The sequence below is a fragment of the Pseudophryne corroboree genome, assembly GCF_028390025.1.
Source record: "Pseudophryne corroboree isolate aPseCor3 chromosome 11 unlocalized genomic scaffold, aPseCor3.hap2 SUPER_11_unloc_5, whole genome shotgun sequence".
Classification (NCBI taxonomy): Eukaryota; Metazoa; Chordata; class Amphibia; order Anura; family Myobatrachidae; genus Pseudophryne; species Pseudophryne corroboree.
Window position 1 is genome coordinate 349,512 of NW_026967481.1, and position 13,656 is coordinate 363,167.

The window sequence follows — 13,656 nt, forward strand, 5'->3', positions numbered from 1 at the left end:
GACCTAGGCATATTACATGAGTCTCAGGGAAGTGTAAAGGGAGAGGCCTAGGCGTGTTAGGGGAGTGTCAGGGAAGTGTAAAGGGAGAAGCCTATGCGTGTTAGGGGAGTGTCAGGGAAGTGTAAAGAGAGGCCTAGGCGTGTTAGGGGAGTGTCAGAGAAGTGTAAAAGGAGAGGCCTAGGCGTGTTAGGGGAGTATCAGAGAAGTGTAAAAGGAGAGGCCTAGGCATTTTTAGGGGACTGTCAGGGAAGTGTAAAGGAAGAGGCCTAGGCGTGTCAGGGAAGTGTTAAGTGAGTAACAGGGGTGTGCTAAGGGAGTGACATGGGGTGGGAGGGGAGTGTCAGGGGCAGGCTAGGGGAGTATTAGGAGTGTATTTGGGGAGTGTCAGGGGTGTGTTAGGGGAGTGACCTGGACTGCATTCTCACATGAAGAGCCGTTGTTAAAGAGATCATTAGAAACTGCACCAGCCATGGGGCGTCATGCCGCTGGTAACCGCAATGGAGCACCAATGGTGGTAAGTTTGAGTTGACCGGCACAGCTGGTATGCTGGAAGTCCCAATGGTATGCACTGTTCAAATGAAGATGGATGGAGCTCCTTCCAATGATGTCCACTGACCAAGCTAGCATCTGAAGCATGTCATCTGGATACATTGGCCTACTCACATTATGTGCCCACATTTCATCAAGCTTGGCCAGTGGGCATGAGCTCCTCCATCTTCATTTGGACAGTTCGTTTCATTGGGACTTCCAGCATACCAGCTGTGGGATCAGGATACCCCATCACCCGGCACCTAGTGTGCAGCCCTGGAACGCCCTCCTATGTCTGTCTCCACTTCTCTACCCTCAGTGCTGCTGCTTATGGACACCCGTCACCCACCTCACTCATAGAACCGAACATACTGCCAACAATTAGCACAAACCCATTTTACATCCCCTCCTAAATAAATACTGGTAATAACTGGTAATAACTGGTACCACGGATGCCGTAACCTGAGCTAGGACCAGTATCCAACTGAACAGGCTATTAGTAACTCTCCCATTATGTTACCTCTCCATGGATTGTATATATACACAGTAGATGTGAAGTAATCATTATATGACTATAAAGCACCTAATCTGTCAGTACCAGGTTCTGCCCAGACGTGGAGAAATGATTGCTGACTGCTGCTTTGGTTGGGGTGCACCTGGCTGTCTGTCTGGGTGGTCTTCACCCTGATTCTTACAGTAAACCAGCGACAAGTCTCACTGCCTGCCAAGTATGCACTCTCACATTTATACTTGGTGCCTCTTACTGCACTGCTCATACTGGCTTCCTGCCCTTCCAAACCCTTACTCCCCAATGGTGCCACATCACATGGGTAGATCCAGAACAAAATGACAGCCACCATGACAGGAAAAGAGGAAGGAAGTGGGTGTGGCCTTGCAACAAGGGGCGTGGCCTCAAGAGAATGTCGTATCCAAGAGCTACACCATGGGTATTCAACCTGTCACCCTCCAGCTGCTGTGGTACCACACATCCCAGCATGCGCTGTCTCAGTTTTAGCATGCCTTAATAGCAAAACTGTGGCAGGGCATGCTGGGATGTATAGTTCCACAGCAGATGGAGGGAGCAGGTTGAAGACCCATGAGCTACATCCTCATTTTCATCACACTTCCTCACCCACTCCACAGCTCATGCCAACCTTTGCCTGCTTAGTCCTCACCCCCTCCCTTCCGCAGTCACAGCCAGGCTTCTCTTCCTAGGAGCTGGGCTCTTTACCCTTCCTGGACCCTCTTCCCACACACAGCACAGATCAAACCCTAACCTCAATCTCAGACTTCTTTTCTGAATAGAGGGAGCGGCAGTGGATGATGCCAGGGAATGGGTGACAGGGGGAGGCAGAAGGTGACAGGGAGAGGCAATGGATGACAGGAGAGAGAGGTGATGGGTAGAGATAGTGGGAGATGGAAAGGCAGTGGTTGACAGGAGAGGAAGTAGGTGACAGGGAGAAGGTAATTTGGAGAGGCAGTAAATGACAAAGAGGGGGACGGGGAGATGCTGAGGGTGATAGGGAGATGGTGATGCCTTGGAGAGGCAGGAGGTTACAGGAGAGAGAGGGTGATGGGGAGATAGTGACAACAGTGGGAGGCAATGGGTGATGCCAGGGGAAGGCAGTGGGTGACAGAGGATGACTGGAAGAGGCAGTAGGTGACAGGGAGAAGGTCATGGGGAGAGGCAGTAAATGACAGGGAGACATGGACGGGGAGAAGCCGTGGGTGACGGGGAAAAGCAGAGGGTGATGGAGAGAGGGAGAGGCAGAGGGTGACAGGAAAGAGAGGGTGCTGGGGAGATAGTGACACCAGTGGAAGGCAGCGAATGACAGAGTATGACTGGAAGAGGCAGTGGGTGACTGGGAGAGGATGACAGGTCAGGGGTGAGGGCGATGCCTTGGAGAGGCAGAGGGTAATAGGGAGACAGTCATGCAGGGGAGAGGCAGAGGGTAAGGCAGTAGGAGATTGGGAATTATAGTGGGTGTCAGAGGGAGGTAGTAGCTGACAGGGACAGGCAGTGACTGTCAATGGGTGATAGCAGGAGGCAGCGGGTGACTACGGGAGGCAATGGGTGGAAAAGGGTGACAAGGAGAGACAGTGGATGACTGGGAGAAGCAGTGGGTAACAGTAGGAGGCAGAGTGACTGGAGAACAAGAACGTGATGATCACGAACCTGCACTATCACCCAGCCACGGCAGCAGGAAAGCACCATAGCTTAAGGACCCTTTGCCATTCTCTTAGCAGCACACCGCCCCTTCCCCCCCAGCTCCAGCATCACTCACACACATGCCCCTGTCCACATCTTTCAGACCATAAGAAAGTGGGACACATGGGTGCGCCGAAAGTCAGTTTTGGGACACAGCAGAATTAGGATATGATCCCAGGATCGCACGACTTCCCGGCACTTCCGGTGACCATGTGGCACCCAGAACGCCCCTGGCACCAGCGGAAGCAGAGCAGACTCCTAGTGCCACTGATTCCTCAGAGTGCCCAGCAGTAAAAAGGCAATAACAAACTCTCCTAAACAACGGGGGGCATGTGCCTCGGTTAACACCCCCAGGTAGTACACTCTCACGCTAATGCCAGTGAGACAGGGTCAGGAGATTCTGTAGTGACATGTGTACGAGGGTAAAGCCCCCATGTAGTATACTCTCACCCTAATGCCAGTGAGACAGGGTCTGGAGATTCTGGGGTGACACAGGCAGAAGGGTGACGCCCCCAGGGGGTACACTCTCACCCTAATACCTGTGAGACAGGCTCAGGAGATTCTGGGGTGACACGTGTAGGAGGGTAACGCCCCCAGGGGGTACACTCTCAGCCCTAATGCCAGTGAGACAGGGTCAGGAGATTCTGGGGAAACACGTGTAGGAGGGTAACGCCCCCAGGGGGTACACTCTCACCCTAATGCCTGTGAGACAGGGTCAGGAGATTCTGGGGTGACACGTGCAGGAGGGTAACGCCCCCAGGGGGTACACTCTCACCCTAATGCCTGTGAGACAGGGTCAGGAGATTCTGGGGTGACACGTGCAGGAGGGTAACGCCTCCAGGGGGTACACTCTCATCCCTAATGCCAGTGAGACAGGGGCGGGAGATTCTGGGGTGACATAGGCAAGGAATGTCTGCCATATAGTTTATAGGACCAGTGAAATACTATTGGAACTATATAAATTTCAGTGCTCACTTACTGTACGTCTGATGTCAGGGAATGCACAGAAGGTGAGTACCTCCCTGTAATTTATGTGTGCTCACTTACCTTCTGTGCATTCCCTGACATCAGACGTACAGTAAGTGAGCACACATAAATTACAGGGAGGTACTCACCTTCTGTGCATTCCCTGACATCAGACGTACAGTAAGTGAGCACACATAAATTACAGGGAGGTACTCACCTTCTGTACATTCCCTGACATCAGACGTACAGTAAGTGAGCACACTCAAATTACAGGGAGGTACTCACCTTCTGTGCATTCCCTGACATCAGACGTACAGTGAGTACCTCCCTGTAATTTGAGTGCGCTCACTTACTGTACGTCTATTGTCAGGGAATGCACAGAAGGTGAGTACCTCCCCGTAATTTGTGTGCGCTCACTTACTGTACGTCTATTGTCAGGGAATGCACAGAAGGTGAGTACCTCCCCGTAATTTGTGTGCGCTCACTTACTGTACGTCTATTGTCAGGGAATGCACAGAAGGTGAGTACCTCCCTGTAATTTGTGTGCGCTCACTTACTGTACGTCTGAAGTCAGGGAATGCACAGAAGGTGAGTACCTCCCTGTAATTTGTGTGCGCTCACTTACTGTACGTCTATTTTCAGGGAATGCACAGAAGGCGAGTACCTCCCTGTAATTTATGTGTGCTCACTTACTGTACGTCTGATGTCAGGGAATGCACAGAAGGTGAGTACCTCCCTGTAATTTATGTGTGCGCTCACTTACTGTACGTCTATTTTCAGGGAATGCACAGAAGGTGAGTACCTCCCCGTAATTTGTGTGCGCTCACTTACTGTACGTCTATTGTCAGGGAATGCACAGAAGGTGAGTACCTCCCCGTAATTTGTGTGCGCTCACTTACTGTACGTCTGATGTCAGGGAATGCACAGAAGGTGAGTACCTCCCTGTAATTTGTGTGTGCTCACATACTGTACGTCTGATGTCAGGGAATGCACAGAAGGTGAGTACCTCCCTGTAATTTATGTGTGCTCACTTACTGTACGTCTATTGTCAGGGAATGCACAGAAGGTGAGTACCTCCCCGTAATTTGTGTGCGCTCACTTACTGTACGTCTGATGTCAGGGAATGCACAGAAGGTGAGTACCTCCCCGTAATTTGTGTGCGCTCACTTACTGTACGTCTGATGTCAGGGAATGCACAGAAGGTGAGTACCTCCCTGTAATTTATGTGCGCTCACTTACTGTACGTCTGATGTCAGGGAATGCACAGAAGGTGAGTACCTCCCTGTAATTTATGTGTGCGCTCACTTACTGTACGTCTATTTTCAGGGAATGCATAGAAGGCTAGTACCTCCCCGTAATTTGTGTGCGCTCACTTACTGTACGTCTGATGTCAGGGAATGCACAGAAGGTGAGTACCTCCCTGTAATTTATGTGTGCTCACTTAATGTACGTCTGATGTTAGAGAATGTACAGAAGGTGAGTACCTCCCTGTAATTTGTGTGTGCTCACTTACTGTACGTCTGATGTTAGAGAATGTACAGAAGGTGAGTACCTCCCTGTAATTTGTGTGTGCTCACTTACTGTACGTCTGATGTCAGGGAATGTACAGGTGGTGAGTACCTCCCTGTAATTTGTGTGTGCTCACTTACTGTACGTCTGATGTCAGGGAATGCACAGAAGGTGAGTACCTCCCTGTAATTTGTGTGTGCTCACTTACTGTACGTCTGATGTCAGGGAATGTACAGAAGGTGAGTACCTCCCTGTAATTTATGTGCGCTCACTTACTGTACGTCTGATGTCAGGGAATGCACAGAAGGTGAGTACCTCCCTGTAATTTGTGTGCGCTCACTTACTGTACGTCTGATGTCAGGGAATGCACAGAAGGTGAGTACCTCCCTGTAATTTATGTGTGCTCACTTACTGTACGTCTGATGTCAGGGAATGTACAGAAGGTGAGTACCTCCCCGTAATTTATGTGTGCTCACTTACTGTACGTCTGATGTCAGGGAATGTACAGAAGGTGAGTACCTCCCCGTAATTTATGTGTGCTCACTTACTGTACGTCTGATGTCAGAGAATGTACAGAAGGTGAGTACCTCCCTGTAATTTATGTGCGCTCACTTACTGTACGTCTGATGTCAGGGAATGCACAGAAGGTGAGTACCTCCCTGTAATTTATGTGTGCTCACTTACTGTACGTCTGATGTCAGGGAATGCAGAGAAGGTGAGTACCTCCCTGTAATTTATGTGTGCTCACTTACTGTACGTCTGATGTCAGGGAATGCAGAGAAGGTGAGTACCTCCCTGTAATTTGTGTGCGCTCACTTACTGTACGTCTGATGTCAGGGAATGCACAGAAGGTGAGTACCTCCCTGTAATTTGTGTGCGCTCACTTACTGTACGTCTATTTTCAGGGAATGCACAGAAGGTGAGTACCTCCCTGTAATTTATGTGTGCTCACTTACTGTACGTCTGATGTCAGGGAATGCACAGAAGGTGAGTACCTCCCTGTAATTTATGTGTGCGTTCACTTACTGTACGTCTGATGTCAGGGAATGCACAGAAGGTGAGTACCTCCCTGTAATTTATGTGTGCTCACTTAATGTACGTCTGATGTTAGAGAATGTACAGAAGGTGAGTACCTCCCTGTAATTTGTGTGTGCTCACTTACTGTACGTCTGATGTTAGAGAATGTACAGAAGGTGAGTACCTCCCTGTAATTTGTGTGTGCTCACTTACTGTACGTCTGATGTCAGGGAATGTACAGAAGGTGAGTACCTCCCTGTAATTTGTGTGCGCTCACTTACTGTACGTCTGATGTCAGGGAATGCACAGAAGGTGTTTACCTCCCTGTAATTTATGTGCGCTCACTTACTGTACGTCTGATGTCAGGGAATGCACAGAAGGTGAGTACCTCCCTGTAATTTATGTGTGCTCACTTACTGTACGTCTGATGTCAGGGAATGTACAGAAGGTGAGTACCTCCCTGTAATTTATGTGTGCTCACTTACTGTACGTCTGATGTCAGGGAATGTACAGAAGGTGAGGACCTCCCTGTAATTTGTGTGCGCTCACTTACTGTACGTCTGATGTCAGGGAATGTACAGAAGGTGAGTACCTCCCTGTAATTTGTGTGCGCTCACTTACTGTACGTCTGATGTCAGGGAATGCACAGAAGGTGAGTACCTCCCTGTAATTTATGTGTGCTCACTTACTGTACGTCTGATGTCAGGGAATGTACAGAAGGTGAGTACCTCCCTGTAATTTGTGTGTGCTCACTTACTGTACGTCTGATGTCAGGGAATGTACAGAAGGTGAGTACCTCCCTGTAATTTGTGTGTGCTCACTTACTGTACGTCTGATGTCAGGGAATGCACAGAAGGTGAGTACCTCCCTGTAATTTGTGTGTGCTCACTTACTGTACGTCTGATGTCAGGGAATGTACAGAAGGTGAGTACCTCCCTGTAATTTATGTGCGCTCACTTACTGTACGTCTGATGTCAGGGAATGCACAGAAGGTGAGTACCTCCCTGTAATTTGTGTGCGCTCACTTACTGTACGTCTGATGTCAGGGAATGCACAGAAGGTGAGTACCTCCCTGTAATTTATGTGTGCTCACTTACTGTACGTCTGATGTCAGGGAATGTACAGAAGGTGAGTACCTCCCCGTAATTTATGTGTGCTCACTTACTGTACGTCTGATGTCAGGGAATGTACAGAAGGTGAGTACCTCCCTGTAATTTGTGTGCTCACTTACTGTACGTCTGATGTCAGAGAATGTACAGAAGGTGAGTACCTCCCCGTAATTTATGTGTGCTCACTTACTGTACGTCTGATGTCAGGGAATGTACAGAAGGTGAGTACCTCCCTGTAATTTGTGTGCGCTCACTTACTGTACGTCTGATGTCAGAGAATGTACAGAAGGTGAGTACCTCCCTGTAATTTATGTGCGCTCACTTACTGTACGTCTGATGTCAGGGAATGCACATAAGGTGAGTACCTCTCTGTAATTTATGTGTGCTCACTTACTGTACGTCTGATGTCAGGGAATGCACAGAAGGTGAGTACCTCCCTGTAATTTATGTGTGCTCACTTACTGTACGTCTGATGTCAGGGAATGCAGAGAAGGTGAGTACCTCCCTGTAATTTGTGTGCGCTCACTTACTGTACGTCTGATGTCAGGGAATGCACAGAAGGTGAGTACCTCCCTGTAATTTGTGTGCGCTCACTTACTGTACGTCTATTTTCAGGGAATGCACAGAAGGTGAGTACCTCCCTGTAATTTATGTGTGCTCACTTACTGTACGTCTGATGTCAGGGAATGCACAGAAGGTGAGTACCTCCCTGTAATTTATGTGTGCGCTCACTTACTGTACGTCTGATGTCAGGGAATGCACAGAAGGTGAGTACCTCCCTGTAATTTGTGTGCGCTCACTTACTGTACGTCTATTTTCAGGGAATGCACAGAAGGTGAGTACCTCCCTGTAATTTGTGTGCGCTCACTTACTGTACGTCTGATGTCAGAGAATGTACAGAAGGTGAGTACCTCCCTGTAATTTATGTGCGCTCACTTACTGTACGTCTGATGTCAGGGAATGCACATAAGGTGAGTACCTCTCTGTAATTTATGTGTGCTCACTTACTGTACGTCTGATGTCAGGGAATGCACAGAAGGTGAGTACCTCCCTGTAATTTATGTGTGCTCACTTACTGTACTTCTGATGTCAGGGAATGCAGAGAAGGTGAGTACCTCCCTGTAATTTGTGTGCGCTCACTTACTGTACGTCTGATGTCAGGGAATGCACAGAAGGTGAGTACCTCCCTGTAATTTATGTGTGCGCTCACTTACTGTACGTCTATTTTCAGGGAATGCACAGAAGGTGAGTACCTCCCCGTAATTTGTGTGCGCTCACTTACTGTACGTCTGATGTCAGGGAATGCACAGAAGGTGAGTACCTCCCTGTAATTTGTGTGTGCTCACTTACTGTACGTCTGATGTCAGGGAATGCACAGAAGGTGAGTACCTCCCTGTAATTTATGTGTGCTCACTTACTGTACGTCTGATGTCAGGGAATGCACAGAAGGTGAGTACCTCCCCGTAATTTGTGTGTGCTCACTTACTGTACGTCTGATGTCAGGGAATGTACAGAAGGTGAGTACCTCCCTGTAATTTGTGTGTGCTCACTTACTGTACGTCTGATGTCAGGGAATGCACAGAAGGTGAGTACCTCCCTGTAATTTATGTGTGCTCACTTACTGTACGTCTGATGTCAGGGAATGCACAGAAGGTGAGTACCTCCCTGTAATTTGTGTGTGCTCACTTACTGTACGTCTGATGTCAGGGAATGCACAGAAGGTGAGTACCTCCCTGTAATTTGTGTGCGCTCACTTACTGTACGTCTCATGTCAGGGAATGTACAGAAGGTGAGGACCTCCCTGTAATTTGTGTGCGCTCACTTACTGTACGTCTGATGTCAGGGAATGTACAGAAGGTGAGTACCTCCCTGTAATTTGTGTGTGCTCACTTACTGTACGTCTGATGTCAGGGAATGTACAGAAGGTGAGTACCTCCCTGTAATTTATGTGTGCTCACTTACTGTACGTCTGATGTCAGGGAATGCACAGAAGGTGAGTACCTCCCTGTAATTTATGTGTGTTCACTTACTGTACGTCTGATGTCAGGGAATGTACAGAAGGTGAGTACCTCCCTGTAATTTGTGTGCTCACTTACTGTACGTCTGATGTCAGGGAATGCACAGAAGGTGAGTACCTCCCTGTAATTTGTGTGCGCTCACTTACTGTATGTCTGATGTCAGGGAATGCACAGAAGGTGAGTACCTCCCTGTAATTTATGTGTGCTCACTTACTGTGCGTCTGATGTCAGGGAATGTACAGAAGGCGAGTACCTCCCCGTAATTTATGTGTGCTCACTTACTGTACGTCTGATGTCAGGGAATGCACAGAAGGTGAGTACCTCCCTGTAATTTGTGTGCGCTCACTTACTGTACGTCTGATGTCAGGGAATGTACAGAAGGTGAGTACCTCCCTGTAATTTATGTGCGCTCACTTACTGTACGTCTGATGTCAGGGAATGCACAGAAGGTGAGTACCTCCCTGTAATTTGTGTGTGCTCACTTACTGTACGTCTGATGTCAGGGAATGCACAGAAGGTGAGTACCTCCCTGTAATTTGTGTGCGCTCACTTACTGTACGTCTGATGTCAGGGAATGCACAGAAGGTGAGTACCTCCCTGTAATTTGTGTGCGCTCACTTACTGTACGTCTGATGTCAGGGAATGTACAGAAGGTGAGTACCTCCCTGTAATTTATGTGTGCTCACTTACTGTACGTCTGATGTCAGGGAATGCACAGAAGGTGAGTACCTCCCTGTAATTTATGTGTGCTCACTTACTGTACGTCTGATGTCAGGGAATGTACAGAAGGTGAGTACCTCCCTGTAATTTATGTGTGCTCACTTACTGTACGTCTGATGTCAGGTAATGTACAGAAGGTGAGTACCTCCCTGTAATTTATGTGTGCTCACTTACTGTACGTCTGATGTCAGGGAATGTACAGAAGGTGAGTACCTCCCTGTAATTTATGAGTGCTCACTTACTGTACGTCTGATGTCAGGGAATGCACAGAAGGTGAGTACCTCCCTGTAATTTATGTGTGCTCACTTACTGTACGTCTGATGTTAGGGAATGCACAGAAGGTGAGTACCTCCCTGTAATTTATGTGTGCTCACTTACTGTACGTCTGATGTCAGGGAATGTACAGAAGGTGAGTACCTCCCTGTAATTTATGTATGCTCACTTACTGTACGTCTGATGTCAGGGAATGTACAGAAGGTGAGTACCTCCCTGTAATTTATGTGTGCTCACTTACTGTACGTCTGATGTCAGGGAATGCACAGAAGGTGAGTACCTCCCTGTAATTTATGTGTGCTCACTTACTGTACGTCTGATGTCAGGGAATGTACAGAAGGTGAGTACCTCCCTGTAATTTATGTGTGCTCACTTACTGTACGTCTGATGTCAGGTAATGTACAGAAGGTGAGTACCTCCCTGTAATTTATGTGTGCTCACTTACTGTACGTCTGATGTTAGGGAATGCACAGAAGGTGAGTACCTCCCTGTAATTTATGTGTGCTCACTTACTGTACGTCTGATGTCAGGGAATGCACAGAAGGTGAGTACCTCCCTGTAATTTATGTGTGCTCACTTACTGTACGTCTGATGTCAGGGAATGCACAGAAGGTGAGTACCTCCCTGTAATTTATGTGTGCTCACTTACTGTACGTCTGATGTCAGGGAATGTACAGAAGGTGAGTACCTCCCTGTAATTTATGTGTGCTCACTTACTGTACGTCTGATGTCAGGTAATGTACAGAAGGTGAGTACCTCCCTGTAATTTATGTGTGCTCACTTACTGTACGTCTGATGTCAGGGAATGTACAGAAGGTGAGTACCTCCCTGTAATTTATGTATGCTCACTTACTGTACGTCTGATGTCAGGGAATGTACAGAAGGTGAGTACCTCCCTGTAATTTATGAGTGCTCTTGCACTAGGAAAATATTCTATTCATATAATTTACATTTGACTGCATTTCATAACCTAAATCAGTATTTCACAAATCTATTCATCAGGGACCCCTAACAGTGCATGTTTTCCAGATCTCCCAATAGTTACACAGGTGTATTCATCACTTGCTGATACATTGTAATAGATCCACAGGTGGTGCTGATGATTTCACCTGGTGAGATCTGTAAAACCTGCCCTGTCAGTGGTCCCTGAGGAGGTCACTGCTCTGTATGGTGAGAATATGGCGGATGGTGCGATACGCATTTCCTACACTCTGTAAAATGTTATCTAATAATTCTTACGTCATTAAATGAGGGTGCGATGAAATTCAAGCAACTATCAACATCATAGCAAATGGAAAACGCTTGATCCACGATATCCTGCAACAGAAGAGACTTCACTTACCATAGTGTCCCACATACTTACATTACTGCACAAATACAAACCTGTTACCTCCCAAACATCTGTTCTCGCCTCACCCTATGTGCCTCCTCCTACAGCCCCACATAATAACTACCTCCCAATCCAAGACAGTACAAGCGGTGCCTCCACCTACAGCCCCACACCCTAATTACCCTCCAATCCGAGACAGTACAAGCGGTGCCTCCACCTACAGCCCCACACCCTAATTACCCTCCAATCCGAGACAGTACAAGCGGTGCCTCCACCTACAGTCCCACACCCTAATTACCCTCCAATCCAAGACAGTACAAGCGGTGCCTCCACCTACAGCCTCACACCGTAATTACCCTCCAATCCGAGACGGTACAAGCGGTGCCTCCACCTACATCCCCACATAATAACTACCTCCCAATCCAAGACAGTACAAGCGGTGCCTCCACCTACAGTCCCACACCCTAATTACCCTCCAATCTGAGACAGTACAAGCGGTGCCTCCACCTACATCCCCACATACTAATTACCCTCCAATCCAAGACAGTACAAGCGGTGCCTCCACCTACAGCCCCACATACTAATTACCCTCCAATCCGAGACAGTACAAGCGGTGCCTCCACCTACAGCCCCACATACTAATTACCCTCCAATCCGAGACTGTACAAGCGGTGCCTCTACCTACATCCCCACATAATAACTACCTCCCAATCCAAGACAGTACAAGCGGTGCCTCCACCTACAGCCCCACACCCTAATTACCCTCCAATCTGAGACAGTACAAGCGGTGCCTCTACCTACATCCCCATACACTAATTACCCTCCAATCCAAGACAGTACAAGCGGTGACTCCACCTACAGCCCCACATAATAACGACCTCCCAATCCAAGACAGTACAAGTGGTGCCTCCACCTACAGCCCCACACCCTAATTACCCTCCAATCCGAGACAGTACAAGCGGTGCCTCTACCTACATCCCCATACACTAATTACCCTCCAATCCAAGACAGTACAAGCAGTGCCTCCACCTACAGCCTCACACCGTAATTACCCTCCAATCCGAGACAGTACAAGCGGTGCCTGCACCTACATCCCCACATAATAACTACCTCCAAATCCAAGACAGTACAAGCGGTGCCTCCACCTACAGCCCCACATACTAATTACCCTCCAATCCGAGACCGTACAAGCGGTGCCTCTACCTACATCCCCATACACTAATTACCCTCCAATCCAAGACAGTACAAGCAGTGCCTCCACCTACAGCCCCACATACTAATTACCCTCCAATCCGAGACAGTACAAGCGGTGCCTCCACCTACAGCCTCACACCGTAATTACCCTTCAATCTGAGACAGTACAAGCGGTGCCTCCACCTACAGACCCACATACTAATTACCTTCCAATGCGAGACCGTACAAGCGGTGCCTCCACCTACAGCCCCACACACTAATTACCTACCAATCCGAGACAGTACAAGCGGTGCCTTCACCTACATCCCCACACACTAATTACCCTTTAATCCGAGACAGTACAAGCGGTGCCTCCACCTACATCCCCACACACTAATTACCCTTTAATCCGAGACAGTACAAGCGGTGCCTCCACCTACATCCCCACACACTAATTACCCTTTAATCCGAGACAGTACAAGCGGTGCCTCCACCTACATCCCCACACACTAATTACCCTTTAATCCGAGACAGTACAAGCGGTGCCTCCACCTACATCCCCACACACTAATTACCCTTTAATCCGAGACAGTACAAGCGGTGCCTTCACCTACAGCCCCACATACTAATTACCCTCCAATGCGAGACAGTACAAGCGGTGCCTCTACCTACATCCCCACAAACTAATTACCCTCCAATCCGAGACAGTACAAGCGGTGCCTCCACCTACATCCCCACACACTAATTACCTCCCAATCCGATACAGTACAAGCGGTGCCTCTACCTACATCCCCACAAACTAAT

The 13,656-nt window shown here is 48.4% G+C and overlaps 1 protein-coding gene across 1 annotated transcript in view; it reads right to left on the reverse strand.

The window, feature by feature from the left end:
• The window catches only part of ELMO3 (engulfment and cell motility 3), a 431,301-nt gene that overhangs the window by 4,612 nt on the left and 413,033 nt on the right, over positions 1 to 13,656 (reverse strand). Inside the window, exon 20 of the mRNA XM_063948699.1 lies at positions 11,589 to 11,666. Within this exon, the coding sequence (XP_063804769.1) occupies positions 11,589 to 11,666 (78 nt within the window). The remainder of the gene's footprint in view (positions 1 to 11,588; positions 11,667 to 13,656) is intronic.